This window comes from Pongo abelii, chromosome X (assembly GCF_028885655.2).
Source record: "Pongo abelii isolate AG06213 chromosome X, NHGRI_mPonAbe1-v2.0_pri, whole genome shotgun sequence".
Lineage (NCBI taxonomy): Eukaryota > Metazoa > Chordata > Mammalia > Primates > Hominidae > Pongo > Pongo abelii.
The window spans coordinates 97,486,488-97,504,808 of NC_072008.2; the positions used below are offsets into that span (position 1 = coordinate 97,486,488).

General features: G+C 33.9%; 1 protein-coding gene across 6 annotated transcripts in view; it reads left to right on the top strand.

Annotated features, from left to right (window-relative positions):
- PCDH11X (protocadherin 11 X-linked) overlaps positions 1 to 18,321 on the top strand; it is an 837,711-nt gene that overhangs the window by 86,599 nt on the left and 732,791 nt on the right. For all 6 annotated transcript variants that reach the window (XM_054544818.1, XM_009235031.3, XM_054544822.1 and 3 more), the window contains one exon: positions 6,096 to 8,588. In XM_054544818.1, coding sequence (XP_054400793.1) covers positions 6,096 to 8,588 — 2,493 coding nt within the window. The remainder of the gene's footprint in view (positions 1 to 6,095; positions 8,589 to 18,321) is intronic.

The window sequence follows — 18,321 nt, forward strand, 5'->3', positions numbered from 1 at the left end:
TAGGTTTTGCTAAGTCCTAGTGGGAAAAAAAATACATGTATAATATCTTAAACCTTGTATGCGGCTTTATCAAAATTAACAATACTATTATTAATATTTTAATGTAAACTTATTTCTTCCGAAGAGAGATAGTGTTTTCTTACCCAAAGAGAGATGGTGTTTTCTTACCCAAAGAGAGATGGTGTTTTCTTACACATCACTCTCCTTTCCTTAGTATGACTTTAAAGTAGCGAGGGACTTGGTGACATTAGGGTTATCGGCAGATATGTGACTAACGGCTTGGGACATTTTATTGTAATCCATTTTTTATTGTATTTCCCTTGACAAGGCTACAAATGAATTCTGAAATAAATGTTCTAGAAGTAGTGCATAGACTCTAAAAGGCACCACAGTATTGAATATATAAGCAACAGTTGCTTTTCCCCCGATAGTTTTAGACAGCCTATGGCAAACCAAGAATTTTTAGCGGAATGAAAGTGAATTTATGATAATACTTATTATATCTGTATTGAGAATATTCAATGTGTATTAAAGTATTTCCTTAATGTTTTCTAAAACAGCCAGTTTATTGTAGTGTTATCCACTTGAATCTATGTTCTTGCATTCCTGTGGCCCAAAGATGTATCAGTAATACTAAGAGAAAAGTGAAAAAAAATTAAATATCAGGTTAGTTATTGATAAATCAAGCAGTGGTGAAAGTCAGAAATAAATTTTGAGTCTTTCCACCAGCATTCCTCGATCTAAAGAGTAAATGGCTTTTAATCAGTTTTGGAACTAGATCTCTTTGGAACTATTTTTAGTACTTACTGGCACTGTATGCATTTTCTGGGCAACCATACCAGATTTATAGCTCTAAAAGTGCTGTGTTATTTATTGCCTTCCAATAGGCAATGAAGTTGTGTCTTGCACATGCATGTGTCAAAAGTGTTAAAGTTTTCTCCAGTTGTCTCGTTAATTCTTTCCCAGGACAATAGGCAAAATATATGGCTCTCTATTTGGCAATGAATATCCTTTATCAATTTTTTAAAAGAAAAAAAACTTCTCTTGCAAGTTTCACATTCAACATCAACTTTCTCTTTTTTGATTTTACAAATCTCCACAAAGAATTAAAGTCTCAGAAGGGCTTTATCTTGCTTATTTCAGCAGTTTTTGTCTTGGGTTTGCAATCCTAAAGCTTATTTTTGAATTTAGGAAGAAATATCACTCACAAATGAAGGTTATTAGAATGAGGTTATTAGAAAGTCCATAAATTTTTCATTACCTCAACCTGAATTGGCACTTTTGTATACTAGAGATCAATGCCATTTCAGATATCAGAATCCAAAAATCAACATATCATGTGTAAATGATTCTTGCATGCAGTTCCTATATATTATTTTCTTCCCTGATTTTTGTTTTCTTTGTGATTGCACGTATCCGTGTTTGACGGATGTAGGGTTTTGTATCTTTTCAATAACGCACTGGCTACATACCACACGTAGTATTTGTCATAATTTATTCTGAAAATCAAGTTTTACAACTAGGTTGTAAAATTTTACTAGCAATTGACACTTTGGCTTTTATTACATTTTTGAACAGAAAAGAAGTAGTTGTTTCAGGAAATAATTTTGAAATTGTTTTCTGGACAGTCTTATTAAAATAAAAGACAAAAAAAAAAAAAACCCAGTCAACAATTATAGAGTATTCTTGTGCCTATACAGACTGAGAATTAAGAACAACCAAATTCTGCTCTTCTTTTATCTTTTAAAATAAGAGCCACTACTTTAATTCATGCATTTATTTATCTAACAAATGTTTTCTGAATGTGTTCACATATGCCAGGTGCTATATCTTTAGAGATTATACATTTAAACAAAGCTTCATGCCATATTACCCTACACTCACATTATTTAGTATATGAAGGCATACCTAGAGATATACACATAGAGAGTTTGCCCCTATACACAAAAATAAATAATTTTAAGTGGATTTGGAATTCAGGATAGTGCAGGTCAATTCTTCCAAACTTTTAACTTTTTTGTATATAAGGATGTGTCTATGCTAAAGATAGGGAGATGATGAATTAAGGAGCCATACGTTTTATCTTCTTTTTCATTTTTCTCACTGTCCTGTCATGGTCAAACATATGGCAAAAGGCTTCAGTTTTTTAATTGCTCATGTGGATGTGAGCTCAGTTGAACTAACTACATTTGGGGTAGGACTGATGTTGGATTCATGCGTTAGTCATTCTTTATTCCTGAAGGAGACTGAACAGAAAACAACGTTGGAATCATCATTCAGTAATAACAGTAACCTCATGTTGGCACTATACTTTGACATCAACTTAGATATCTCACCAAAATTTTGTTGAAAATTATTTATGTCTTAACCTGTGGGCAACTCCTGTTCAAATTCCGTGGACAATATTCAGTTTAAATATGTTTGCTCAGCAAGTCTTTGCAGAACTCTAAAAATCTGGAAAAATGAGGGTTATGCATGCAATCACCTGGCTAATCATAGATTTTTTTAAAGAAAAATATGATGTCTTAGGATAGTACAGTTCAATAGAATTTGTGCAATAATGAAAATGTTCTACATCTGCAGTGTCCAACATAGTAACTACTGGCCACATGGAGCTGTTGAGAACTTAAAATATGGCTAGTGCAAGTAGGAACTGATTTTTTAAATTAATCTAATTCATTTAATTTACATCTAAATGCTCCCTTGGGGCTAATTACTATCATACTGAACAGAGTAGTTGTGGAAGACAGAAGAGCAATGGTGACATTATCCATTAACTAATATGTACATTTCATTATCACCTTCAGAATTAGAAAAATATATTTTTAAGATTATTGCCGTTTCACATAAAGTAATTAAAAGACAGTGAGTATGCTGATCTTGGATTTTTCATCTGACACAAGCTTGCCTTAATTTGCTTTGGAAAGCAAAGGCCAACTCAAAATTCAGACAAAGACATAAAACTAAAAACTAAATATATAAACAAGAAATGCACAAACATAAATACATACATTTTAAAATTAAAACTTACATATTCATTTTCCCAGATGTATTGTATTCATAAATTGGATAATTGGCTCCGAAACTTAAGAACTTTGGAACATTTTACTTGTTCTTTTTATACTATATTATCTTTGTTTCTGTTTATGCAACCTCTAATAATAACTTACAGTTTCCCCACATAGCTGTTATTAAAAATGTAGTTATTCTCTTAATGTAAATCCGTTAGTGTCAATACCATCATTAAATCCATAGTTATTGATTTTTCTTTCACCTTAACTAGAACTTACCTTTTATCACATTAGTAAAATATGTTTACTCACCACCATAACCTTGGCATCTAGGAGAAGGCTCTCACCATATTGGCCACTCAGTATTGGAATGTCAAGGATTAAAAGAATAGTATTAAGTGCCATGGATTTTATGAAGTACAATTTAGAAACTATTTTTTTTTCTACCCATAAATAGACATTTTGGATTTGAACCTTCCTAAAAACCTTTTGGAACATCATTACAAAAATTAAATTATCATTAATCACTAAGTTTGTTTAGATCAAATTATAATAGTATGTTATGGTATTTACTTACATTCAGTGTTGTCATGAAATTCTATTTTTTCTTAAAATATGCAGTATATCAAATAATAGATTTTGCTTGCTAATTTTCAACTATAAATACATATAAAATGAAAATGTATTTCTTACTATATAATGAAGGAAAAGCCAGGTTGATATTGCTCTATCCGAGTAAAATAGCAATAGAATGCTCACGTTTATTGTATGAATTAAAAACTAAATAACCAATATACTTTGGTTAGCTCTCGTGAAATTTTTTTTAAATCACATTGGAACAAACTAATGATTTTAATTAGTATTTCTGAAATGCCATCTTAAATTTTGTAATAAACATCTAATTCCTCCACAAAGATATATTATGGTACTGCGTTTGAATAAAAGTATAAGTGAATCTCAGCACCCCCCCAAAATTTGAAAGTTTGCAGAAATATCTTCAAGTAATTCATAAGAGGAAAAAAATGAGATGCATTTGGATATTGTATAAGACTATATATAGGCAATTATAAGACAGGTAAATTTTTTAAAGATAATGTGATTGAAATATATTTATAAACTGATCATATATTCTAGCAGTCTCTGAAAACCTGGTATTATTTATTAGGTTCTAATTTTTAGGATCTTGTTTTAGACAGTGGTATGACAAAACTATAACCTCAGATCTTATCCTGTTCTTTTATGACACAGCACATAAATGAGAGGTCAATAACCAATTCATGCCACTTGTCCAGAACATGTATGTTAAAAATGTAGTAGAGAATTAAAAATTATTTTGATGTACATATGTGTATGTGTGTGTGTGTGTATATATCTATTCATAAATCACCCATGAATAGGAATCTTAAAGTCCTCCTCCGATCTTTTCTTCATACCCTCCAGTACCTTTTTATCTCATTCATCTCTGTCATAATGCTGCAAGTAACACTGGACAGGAATCCTCCTCTCTCATTTCTCCTCGGTGAGCTGGCAAGATCACTACGTTTGTGTGTATGCATCATCTTATTGTAGTTCAGGGAGGGGATTTTTTTTTTTTTTTTTTTTTTTTTTTTGAGACGAGTCTCACTCTGTCGCCCAGGCTGGAGTGCAGTGGCGCCATCTCGGCTCACTGCAAGCTCCGCCTCTCGGGTTCATGCCATTCTCCTGTCTCAGCCTCCTGAGCAGCTGGGACCACAGGCGCCCGCCACCACGCCCGGCTAATTATTTTGGTATTTTTTTAGTAGAGACGGGGTTTCCCCGTGTTAGCTAGGATGATCTCGATCTCCTGACCTCGTGACCCGCCCGCCTCGGCCTCCCAAAGTGCTGGAATTACAGGCGTGAGTCACCGCTCCCGGCCGAGGGGATTGTTTTTTAAATATTCCCATACTGTGACTTCGTGGGCATGAATTGAAAATAGGTCCTATCCGAAGCTATCTTTTTCAATTTGAGGTTTTGACCTGTGAATTTTAGTTCATTGTGTTTGCATGTTAAAAAAAAAATTAGAAAATAACATTGCATTGTTAATCTCTGAGATAATTTCATTTTAACTGTGTGTTCCTATGGGAAATATTGAAATTCTGTGTATTTTATACAAGTTTATATTTTAACCAGAGTTTGTGTATTTTTTTTCCATCTGCTAAAGGTTTTAGCTGTATTTATTAGATATGATACTTATGATGTTGTCTTGGAGGAATATTTTTATTTCGGTGCTTACTTTGGTACTAAAAAAGCATCTTAGACAACTGAAATCTACAGTAAAAAATATTTTAATTCATTTGGAATAACCTTGGATAATTCGCTTACAGCTTCATTTATCTGGCAAAAATTTAGTGACAATTCTTTTTAAAATTCTATATACTTTTTTCTTTTGAAAACTTAAATAGTTCAAAAACCAAACATTGTGTGTTCTCACTGATATATGGGAGCTAAGTTATGAGGACGCAAAGGCATAAGAATGATACGATGGACATTGGGGACTTCAGGGAAAGAGAGGGAAGGTGGCGAGGGATAAAAAACCACAAATATGGTGCAGTGTATATTGCTCCAGTGATGGGTGCACCAAAATCTCACAAATCACCACTAAAGAATTTACTCATGTAACCAAATACTACCTGAACCCCAATAACTTATGGAAAAATGAAATAAAAAATTAATTTTAAAAAACTGAAATAGTTCACATAATTTAAAAAAACTTAAATAGCTCACATAAATGAGTTACATTTATTACCATAAAATGCTACAATCTGAAGCCTCCCATCCCCAGAACATCTTCTAGCACAGTTCTCTAATTTTACAAATATCAAGAAAAGTAAAGTAACTTGCTTGTAGTCACAATATTTGTTATAGGCAGAGTTGAGACTTAGAACTCAAGTCTTCTGGCACCTATTTCTGAACTGATCCCATTATTTTATGTGGCTTCAAGAAACTGAAAATTGTTCTCATTAGATAAGCTAACATAAGTTAAATTATATTTTATTATTCATATTAATATTAATATATTAATTTATATTAACATAAGTTAATTCTGTTTCATTGCATGTTTTCCAGAGTCAAAACATTTTTGGCCTCGATGTCATTGAAACACCAGAAGGAGACAAGATGCCACAACTGATTGTTCAAAAGGAGTTAGATAGGGAAGAGAAGGATACCTATGTGATGAAAGTAAAGGTTGAAGATGGTGGCTTTCCGCAAAGATCCAGTACTGCTATTTTGCAAGTAAGTGTTACTGATACAAATGACAACCACCCAGTCTTTAAAGAGACAGAGATTGAAGTCAGTATACCAGAAAATGCTCCTGTAGGCACTTCAGTGACACAGCTCCATGCCACAGATGCTGACATAGGTGAAAATGCCAAGATCCACTTCTCTTTCAGCAATCTAGTCTCCAACATTGCCAGAAGATTATTTCACCTCAATGCCACCACTGGACTTATCACAATCAAAGAACCACTGGATAGGGAAGAAACACCAAACCACAAGTTACTGGTTTTGGCAAGTGATGGTGGATTGATGCCAGCAAGAGCGATGGTGCTGGTAAATGTTACAGATGTCAATGATAATGTCCCATCCATTGACATAAGATACATCGTCAATCCCATCAATGACACAGTTGTTCTTTCAGAAAATATTCCACTCAACACCAAAATTGCTCTCATAACTGTGACGGATAAGGATGCGGACCATAATGGCAGGGTGACATGCTTCACAGATCATGAAATCCCTTTCAGATTAAGGCCAGTATTCAGTAATCAGTTCCTCCTGGAGACTGCAGCATATCTTGACTATGAGTCCACAAAAGAATATGCCATTAAATTACTGGCTGCAGATGCTGGCAAACCTCCTTTGAATCAGTCAGCAATGCTCTTCATCAAAGTGAAAGATGAAAATGACAATGCTCCAGTTTTCACCCAGTCTTTCGTAACTGTTTCTATTCCTGAGAATAACTCTCCTGGCATCCAGTTGACGAAAGTAAGTGCAACGGATGCAGACAGTGGGCCTAATGCTGAGATCAATTACCTGCTAGGCCCTGATGCTCCACCTGAATTCAGCCTGGATCGTCGTACAGGCATGCTGACAGTAGTGAAGAAACTAGATAGAGAAAAAGAGGATAAATATTTATTTACAATTCTGGCAAAAGATAACGGGGTGCCACCCTTAACCAGCAATGTCACAGTCTTTGTAAGCATTATTGATCAGAATGACAACAGCCCAGTTTTCACTCACAATGAATACAACTTCTATGTCCCAGAAAACCTTCCAAGACATGGTACAGTAGGACTAATCACTGTAACTGATCCTGATTATGGAGACAATTCGGCAGTTACGCTCTCCATTTTAGATGAGAATGATGACTTCACCATTGATTCACAAACTGGTGTCATCCGACCAAATATTTCATTTGATAGAGAAAAACAAGAATCTTACACTTTCTATGTAAAGGCTGAGGATGGTGGTAGAGTATCACGTTCTTCAAGTGCCAAAGTAACCATAAATGTGGTTGATGTCAATGACAACAAACCAGTTTTCATTGTCCCTCCTTCCAACTACTCTTATGAATTGGTTCTACCATCCACTAATCCAGGCACAGTGGTCTTTCAGGTAATTGCTGTTGACAATGACACTGGCATGAATGCAGAGGTTCGTTACAGCATTGTAGGAGGAAACACAAGAGATCTGTTTGCAATCGACCAAGAAACAGGCAACATAACATTGATGGAGAAATGTGATGTTACAGACCTTGGTTTACACAGAGTGTTGGTCAAAGCTAATGACTTAGGACAGCCTGATTCTCTCTTCAGTGTTGTAATTGTCAATCTGTTCGTGAATGAGTCAGTGACCAATGCTACACTGATTAATGAACTGGTGCGCAAAAGCATTGAAGCACCAGTGACCCCAAATACTGAGATAGCCGATGTATCCTCACCAACTAGTGACTATGTCAAGATCCTGGTTGCAGCTGTTGCTGGCACCGTAACTGTCGTTGTAGTTATTTTCATCACTGCTGTAGTAAGATGTCGCCAGGCACCACACCTTAAGGCTGCTCAGAAAAACAAGCAGAATTCTGAATGGGCTACCCCAAACCCAGAAAACAGGCAGATGATAATGATGAAGAAAAAGAAAAAGAAGAAGAAGCATTCCCCTAAGAACCTACTGCTTAACTTTGTCACTATTGAAGAAACTAAGGCAGATGATGTTGACAGTGATGGAAACAGAATCACACTAGACCTTCCTATTGATCTAGAAGAGCAAACCATGGGAAAGTACAATTGGGTAACTACACCTACTACTTTCAAGCCCGACAGCCCTGATTTGGCCCGACACTACAAATCTGCCTCTCCACAGCCTGCCTTCCAGATTCAGCCTGAAACTCCCCTGAATTCGAAGCACCACATCATCCAAGAACTGCCTCTCGATAACACCTTTGTGGCCTGTGATTCTATCTCCAAGTGTTCCTCAAGCAGTTCAGATCCCTACAGCGTTTCTGACTGTGGCTATCCAGTGACGACCTTTGAGGTACCTGTGTCTGTACACACCAGACCGGTAGGTATCCAAGTTTCTAACACAACTTTCTAACTATTTTTTTATTATTATTTTCAGTTGATGTAGAACTTTACAAAATCTATTGACTTCAAAGAGGGATCAAAACAATCGTATTCTACAGATGTACCCAATAGATATATGGATTCAATTAAGTTTGGTAGAAGATGAGAACAAAATAACTACTGATTTAGGAAAATTGGATGCAGAATAATAATTATAGTAGGGGCAATTTTGTCTGTAGATGGCAGTATGACAATTCTTGCTAGAGAATATATTGAAAAAAACTTCAACACAAAGGGTTGTAGCACTGTCCTCAGTACCATTGTGTGCATGAGGATCAGAATAGTCTGGGCTAGATACATCACAGTAAAGCTTTTCAGAATCTGATAAATAGCTCTAAATACTAATGATGTTGAGAATCCTAGCTTCACTTGGGAAAATCTGTGGCTGTTCACAGAAATTCATCACCAAGATATTCCCCCCATACTCTACCAGGCCTTCAGGTCCTCACAAAGAAAAGTGTCATTTTCAGATTAGGAACTCAAAATTATTTTGGTGCATCAAATCTACAGTCACACAATATAACAAGAATGGGATTAGAAAAATGAAAGCCTACTCATTCTCATCGTTAAGCCAGAGAATGAAATATATATGAGGTCTCTACTTTAGATAGCTATTTAAATATTTGCATATTTATGCAAGGTATTTTGAGCCCTTCAGAAGACATTCTTAAAAGATAATCACTTTTGGAAAATAAAATGTTTGCTTTCTCTAATGGGCACAAAGAAAAATGTGGGCATGTTAAGACCCAAGAAATCTGTGCACAATAACTTTAAACCCAATACATTTATGAAAGCAAAGAGTTTATCCAGTGCCTTTTATCAGTGTTCCATGAAGAAATGAATACAAATGTATTCAGAAACTCTTAAATGTTAAATAATTTAAATATAATTATTCCCTTTAAAAAGACAAGCAATGGAATTTACCCACATTTTTTTCTCAAAGTCATGCTACATGTTGAGTTTATTATTTTGTCTGTGTTAACTCTTAAAAAAGTATTAATCTTAGTTTCAGGGAATAAAGTCTTTTGAACACCTATTCAGGCTTAACAAAATAGTAGCAATGTGAAAATCAAAACTGATTTTCTTTCACCAAAAGTTTGAGATATTAAAGCAGGCTACTATATTCAAGATAACAGTGCAAATAGTTTACAATAACTTTGGAAATGGGTTTAAGAATGGAGGTCATTCACGCATAAGCGCAGTTATATAATACGATAACATTAACCTTTCTCTCTGAATCACACAGTGAACGTAAGGTACTAATTCAGATGTGGGTGCATTTTTGCTACAGTAGGTACACAATTAAATGCTGTTTCAAAAGGTAAACTAGAACCCTAGTGTTTGTATAGAGAGCTTCTGTTAGACTTTAAAAGAATTTATGCTGCAGTTGTTATTTCTACAGTTCAGATGAATCCCATATTTTACATAGTTAGTGGATCTGGGATGGGCAACAAACGTAAGAGATGTCGAACATCTCCACAGGGTGTGTTTTTGTTTATATTTAACCATTAAAAAGGGCACTCTTATTTTCAAATTCTTATTGCTATTCTGCTTATTGGATAAGTTTCTCAACATAAAAGTATCTTTTATGACTAACACTACATGATTTGGGTATAATAACATTTTTTCCTGGATTTAATTTGTGACTTTCTTTAAGAAGTGTACAAAGAGTGGGTTTGTGAATTACATATGTAGATCATCATTTTTAATAGATTGAATGAAGTTAATTAATAGAGCAAGTTCTGGTTTCAGTGTTTTTTGAAGGCACAGAGATATTTTATGAGCTAGACTGATTTTACTTGAGTTTATGAACACATAGCAAGGAGGGCATGGATGAAGAACAAAAAATTGAAGTATTTTTCAAATATCCTCACCTTTTTGTTTTTTTTTTTAATATTTTGTAATCCTAAAAAGTCATTAAAAATAATAAACCTTTTTCCATGATGCATTTTATATTATATAACTAAGAGACATTTTCTGAATCATAAGAATTAGGCAAAATACGAAAAAGTAAATGCTAATGAGAATCAGTTATTGGTTGTTATTAGGTTTTTATTAACTGAAAGGACTATCTTAGAATCATTGAATTAGCAGATGATTTATTTATTTCACAGCTTAAAAAGTAAATAAATTATATATTTTGTCATTGGTTCACAGTTGTTTCATATTCATTACTAAATATCTTCAAGACATGAATTGGTGAACTTAGGCAGACTAATATGATACTAAAAATAATTTGAATCTTTACATTTTGTGCTACATTTGCAATGTTCTTTACCTTTTCTATCTGCTCTTCAATTTGTGTTTAATGTTAGGGTGTTAACTGATGTTGCAGAATGCTAGCAAAATAAGTGAGCACTGAAAAAGAAATTATGTATTTAAAAATTCAAATGCAGTAGGTGTCTTCTTTTTAAAGAAATAGCATACAAAATGGGAGAAGTGACAGCCAATACAATACAAATTCATTGTTCCTTAAGGAAATAGAGTGGAATAAAATATTACTGTTAGCACAAGGCAGAATTATTCCAATTTATTTTAAACAGTGAGAAATGCATTTTCAAAATGAGGGTTTGGGAAATATTTACATTTAGTTCATTACTCATCTGAATAGAAACAAGAAAGTGGAAAATAAAATGTTCTAGTAGACTATAAGAGACAAGGGAATTCATCTGAAATTTTATGTTTTATAAAGGGAATCAAATACTTTCTAGTTCTCATAATTTCTCATTCTCCTTGATCATTCTATAGGTTGTTTTTCTGACTTGGATGTTCTGAAAATATATGGAACATTTATTAGATAGGAGTACATATATTGCATAAAGCCATCTATACCTGGGGAATATAATGGTCTTCTTTGGCATAAGTTTCTACATGTATTATGGAAGGTATTTTTGTATACATTGTAGTAGAAATTTTAAAAACATGAAATTTGAGAGGATGAGGCTACACATTATCTTCTATTAACACCTTTCAAAGCAAGCAGATAGCAATTGGTTGTTATGACACTAGAGAAACCAGAAGTATAAATAATTATTTTAAAATCACTTTTGATCAATGTCATATAAAAGAGATAAACTGCCAAAACCAAGTCTTGCTTAATACAATTCACCCATTAAATATTGTGAAGACTACATTTTTAAAAAATAGACAGGAGAATAAAAAAGTAGAATTTTTTGAAGGTCTTCCAGTCACTGTCTAAGACAAGTGGGGTACATCATTTTCCAAAAAACAAACAAACAAACAAAAAACCTTACAAATTTCTGTGATTTTAGTTGGAATAGTGTTTCAGTTTCAGAAATGAGGTGAATGAATGGTGAAAACTTTAGACAGTTCTAATTCATGCATGAAACCATCCTGTAGATATGATACATGGATTTGAAATGATAATTGCAGTCTGAGTTAGCTTGGAATAGGATTGGTATTCGCTATTGTAAAATTCAGTAACTTTGACTCTGCATTTATATTTTGGTAATACGAATTTTAACCATGAAGCATGCTTGGCAAATGAAACTCCTAGAACACAACCATCTGATTTTGATAACGTGTTATTTTTCTTGTCCTAGACTGATTCCAGGACATCAACTATTGAAATCTGCAGTGAGATATAACTTTCTAGGAACAACAAAATTCCATTCCCCTTTCAAAAAATTTCAATGATTGTGATTTCAAAATTAGGCTAAGATCATTAATTTTGTAATCTAGATTTCCCATTATAAAAGCAAGCAAAACAAAAAATCATCTTAAAAATGATGTCCTAGTGAACCTTGTGCTTTCTTTAGCTGTAATCTGGCAATGGAAATTTAAAATTTATGGAAGAGACAGTGCAGCGCAGTAACAGAGTACTCTTATGCTGTTTCTCTGTTTGCTCTGAATCAACAGCTGTGATGTAATATAAGGCAGTCTTGGTGTATACACTTATGGTTAATATATCAGTCATGAAACATGCAATTACTTGCCCTGTCTGAATGTTGAATAATTAAAACATTATCTCCAGGAGTTTGGAAGTGAGCTGAACTAGCCAAGCTACTCTCTGAAAGGTATCCAGGGCAAGAGACATATTTAAGACCCCAAACAAACAAAAAACAAAACCAAAACACTCTGGTTCAGTGTTTCGAAAATATTCACTAACATAATATTGCTGAGAAAATCATTTTTATTACCCACCACTCTGCTTAAAAGTTGAATGGGCCGGGCGCGGTGGCTCACGCCTGTAATCCCAGCACTTTGGGAGGCCGAGGTGGGCGGATCACGAGGTCAGGAGATCGAGACCATCCTGGCTAACACGGTGAAACCCCATCTCCACTAAAAATACAAAAAATTAGCCGGGCGTGGTGGCGGGCGCCTGTAGTCCCAGCTACTCGGGAGGCTGAGGCAGGAGAATGGCGTGAACCCGGGAGGCAGAGCTCGCAGTGAGCCGAGATCATGCCACTGCACTCCAGCCTGGGTGACAGAGCAAGACTCTGTCTCAAAAAAAAAAAAAAGTTCAATGATAGAAAATAATTTTACTAGGTTTTTATGTTGATTGTAATCATGCTGTTCCACTCCTTTTAATTATTAAAAAGTTATTTTTGGCTGGGTGTGGTGGCTCACACCTGTAATCCCAGCACTTTGGGAGGCCGAGGCGGGTGGATCACCTGAGGTCAGGAGTTCAAGACCAGTCTGGCCAACATGGCGAAACCCTGTCTCTACTAAAAAATACAAAAATTAGCCGGGCGTGGTGATGGGCGCCTGTAATCCCAGCTACTCGGGAGGCTGAGGCAGGAGAATTGCTTGAACCCAGGAGGCGGAAGTTGCAGTGAGCCGAGATCGTGCCGTTGCACTCCAGCGTGGGCAACAAAGCGAGACTCCGTCTCAAAAAAAAAAAAGAAAAAAAGTCATTTTTGTTGTAATAATGTTTTCTTTTTCTATAAATATTTTCAAAGAAAGAGGTCCTTTCTATTTTTATCTGTCAAAAGGAGAATGTAAAGTTCTTTATACTCCCTGATATTTTGAAAAAAAGTATATTGATATTTCTTATATTACGAAACATAATTCCAGTCATATGAGGGTGGAAACAACGATTGAGATAGATTTCAAAAAGATTTTATCTCAACTTTGAAACTACCTAAGAAAAATGTGAGGTTGCTAGAGTAACTTATTTAAATAAGTCTGTTTTATTTCTCTAGCATTAAATTACTAAATATACATCATCGCTTTGAGTAATTTTTCCTTTAAAATGAATTCACTTTTCACAGTAAGTCAACTAACTCATTTCCTGCACAAATGAGTAAATGCCTCATATTTTGTGTGCATTATATTTTATTGAGGAAAGAATGACATGTTCCAATTTTATGCTGTATTCTTAAACTATCTATGACTTACTAACTGTACTAACAGAATTTTTTAAAATCATGATTTATGGGGATAAAAAGGGAGTACAAAGGACCCTTATAATGATTACATAACATATGCTTCCTGAATTTTCATTCAAATGTTAATTATGTATCATTTTACCTTTAAAAGTGTGAATAGGATTTGGTCTGTTTTGTATGTACATTAACGTTAGTGTATTATTTGAAGTGTTCTTTGATGTAAATGTATTTAGAAAAGGTTTATGCTCTGTTCAGTATTTCAAATTAGTGTAATTCTTGGATATTTAATATATAGGTAATATTTTAAACAAGTTTCTGTTAAAATTTAGTGTTCCCATTAACTCCGTACAGAATCTCTTGTATTTCCAATATGTCAGGTTCCGTGAATGTACATGCTATCTGGTTGTTTAAACATTACTTAGTTGATTATAATGACTGTGAGTGTAACTACTTTTACTGCTTATGGTAGATATCATGTGAGTTACAATATTTGCTCTTAAACAACTGTTGTAGAAAAATTGCTTGAAATTAAAATACACACGTACAAGTTATTCACATAGAACAAGTTTGCAGTTCCTCCCCTTTTATTCTTGATAAATATTTCAGTTTAGTTCAAATCATTCCAAGGAATGTAAAAATTGAGCCAACTTATTATATTCCTAAAATCAGTGCCCTGCAGGTAGCAAGATATACCTAGAGTGGAGGTTTCCAAAATCTACAGTCTCAATTTAATTTTGAATAAAATGACGAAGCCCAGAAAAGTGGATCAGAAGTTGAAGTGTCCCATAATAAGCTGTCATGGCTTCATGATCATTTGTGTATGTAATTATTATAAAAATGCATTTGCATTTTTATTGCTTGTATCATGACTAGCCTGGCCTTTCCCTTCCTTTTCTGCACACTCCGAACTAAGGGAGAATACTTTGTTTTTCTTCCATTTCAGTGAACATTTCCTTCATAACTGTAATGAGTAAAGGTCCTAATCACTCCTTTGTATATATGAAGATGAAAATTCCTTGAAATAATTATCTAGAATTTCTTTAAAAGCATTCCTCAATGGTTTTATGAGTGCTGTATTTGAAGAAGATTAAAATAGAAACTTTATTTTTAAAGCTGTGACTCCATCTCTTAGAATGCAGCGTCTCTGAGAAAGGAACTTCTAAACTGACTTCTGCTTTGGGCTAAAATATTTACCCATATAAGCCAATGATAGTACTGAGATTTAACAGTATTTAAATTTGGGCCATAGATGAAAATGAATTCTACTTTTGAGTAGTAACTATTCTTGATCTATCCTTTGCTTTTGTTTGAGAGAATATTATCTCCATTTGAGAACAACATGGAAGGCATTGAAACTAGTTTTCCACAAAGGCCAGAGGACAACAAAATTTATTTCCTTACTTGATTCCTTCTTATCAGTTGACCTGGTCGCACCTTTAATTTAATTGATATTATTATTATGTTTATCTTGCAAGGTCTCAGATATCTCCAACCTTTTGTGTTGTCATTAATCGACTACTGGAATATTCTCAATGAAATGTCCTTGATGGTCTCTCTGGTTCTTATTCTAGTCATGAATAGAAAAAGACAAAAAGATAGCAAATCTTAAAACTAGTCATCATAGATAAATAAAAGGAACTTTTAGTGAACTTTGTCCATTAAATTATAAGTAGCTTACCTGATGAGCTACAGTGTACTGTATACTTTCTCCCCTGCAAGCACTCAAAGAAATGTTATTTGATCAAAATCTATAGTGCATAAATTAAACAAAAAATACTAAAATATATTCTCATTTTATTTTAATTATGCAAGTTTATTTTTAATGATACGATATTTAAGCTATTATATTTCTGACTTTTTTATTTTCAATGATTTAAATGTAAAAATTATAAAACAATTTTAATCCCATTCATTAATTAATCTTTTATGTATAAGTCTGTTTTCTCTGTTGACCACCCTGTCCACATTATGAATGAAAATATGTATATACTTGGCCGGGCGTTGTGGCTCATGCCTGTAATCCCAGCACTTTGGGAGGCCAAGGCGGGAGGATCACGAGGTCAGGAGATCGAGACCATCCTGGCTAACACGGTGAAACCCCGTCTCTACTAAAAATACAAAAAATAAGCCGGGCGTGGTGGTGGGCGCCTGTAGTCCCAGCTACTCGGGAGGCTGAGGCAGGAGAATGGCATGAACCCAGGAGGTGGAGCTTGCAGTGAGCCGAGATCGCGCCACTGCACTCCAGCCTGGGCGTCAGAGCTAGACTCCATCTCAAAAAAAAAAAAGAAAAGAAAAAAAAAGAAAAAAAGAAAATATATATATACTTTAGAATAATTTTTAGAAGTTGAGTTTATATTCAATCAATATTTACTAACCTTGTCATTTCACCATGAAATACTAACTGCATCATTTTGCTATTTTGTCACCTGCACTCCTCACTGTTGAATTCCATGTTGTAATTGTGTATCTAGCTAGATGTGATGTGCAGCCTGAGTGTAACAGAAGTGCTACAGGACAAGCAGACCTTGAGTAATCTTATATAAATCTAAGCCACATTCCATAAATGCTTCTTGTAGGTGCTTTTGTGTAATAGACGTATTTTCTTGGCTTTTATGAAGCTTAGTTTGTGTTTATTTTAAATATGACTTAGCTTCCTAGAATATTCAAAGATTCTGTGATAATACAAAGCTATATTTCTTGCATATAATTAGTATTTTTAGAAAGAACTACAGTGCATTTTTTCATACATCGTGGGTGTTCATACATGACATCTTTGGTTTAATGTATTTAGAATTAGGAGTAGACTTTTAAAATTCTAGAGTAGCCATAGGTTTCTATTTTTATGGTACATGTGATACACATTTGTTGTAGAAAAATCTAGAAAATTGTATAAAGGTTTTAGATGAAGAATTTTAAAATTATTTGTTTTTATTTCAAGCTATAGTAGTGAGTTCTTTATAACAGTAATTCTGTTTGAAGGCTATATAACTTTTTGAAGTGGTGCATTTTAAAATTATAGAATTGTGCTTATTGTTTTATAAACTATACATCCAGGACTTTTTACATGTATTGAAGACTGATTTATTTATTAAACACATTGTTTATTTTTATAGATGTATGATTGGACAAATTTATGTAGTAACATAGCTTGATTAGTTGATAGTGTAATACAGAGGCATGTTACATATCTCCACCATGAGACTAAACTCCCCTCAGTAAAAATATCAAGTCTTGATGAAAAAGCTTTTATACTTTAAAAAAAATACCATCTAATGTTTTCCAAAAGTTCCCTTAAAACAACCTAGTTACATAATTATTTCCCAGAATTTTCAGAACCAACTCTTTTAATTTTCCTATATTCTAGATATTCTCAACCGAAATTGTTTTAAATGTTCCTTTTGAAATAGTTAATTGCATTTAATTATCCATACATACACAAGTATATCCAATTAATAATAAAACTTTTTTGTCAAGTGAAAAAAATCACAAATCACATTTCATTAGATTTCAGGTAGTCAAATTGACATAATAATGAAAATGAACTATTCCAATAGATTTTCTAGAAATATTTGTACTTTATCCCTTATCCTAGAACCTTATATGTACCAATTATATATTGATTTACTTCATAAAATGTTACTATCTTTTGAATACAGTTGACTTGTAAAAAAATTTTCAGTGGCCGGGCGCAGTAACTCATGCCTGTAATCCCAGCACTTTGGGAGGCTGAGGTAGGTGGATCGCTTGAGCTCAGGAGTTTCAGACCAGCCTGGGCAACATGGTGAAACCCTGTCTCTATCAAAAATGCAAAAACTTAGCCGGGTTTGGTGGTGCATATCTGTGGTCTCAGCTACTTGTGAGGCTGAAATGGGAGACTCTCTTGAGTTGCGGGGGTTGTAGGGGAGGTTGCAGTGAGCCTAGATCACGCCACTGCACTCCAGCCTGGGTGACAGAGTGAGATTCCATCTCAAAAAAATTTTTTTTAAATAAATAAATAAAAACATTTTCATTCTTTTTATCTTAAAACTTGGAAGAAACATTAGATACAATAATACTTTCATTAGTCAATTAGAGAAAAGTTTAAGTAATACCGCTTTTTCAGTAGTAGTGAAAAGTAAAACAAATATGGAACTCTAAAGAAAAATGTTATTTACAGAAATCTATAAACTTTAAAATGTATTATATATCAGTTCTAACCTTACAGAATCAATGCACAGCACCATTTCAATGATATATTATAACTAAAGAGAATTGATCATAAACAACTGTTATGTTATCCAAAAATATTTTCAGTAATTCAAACATGCAACTTGAATAGTT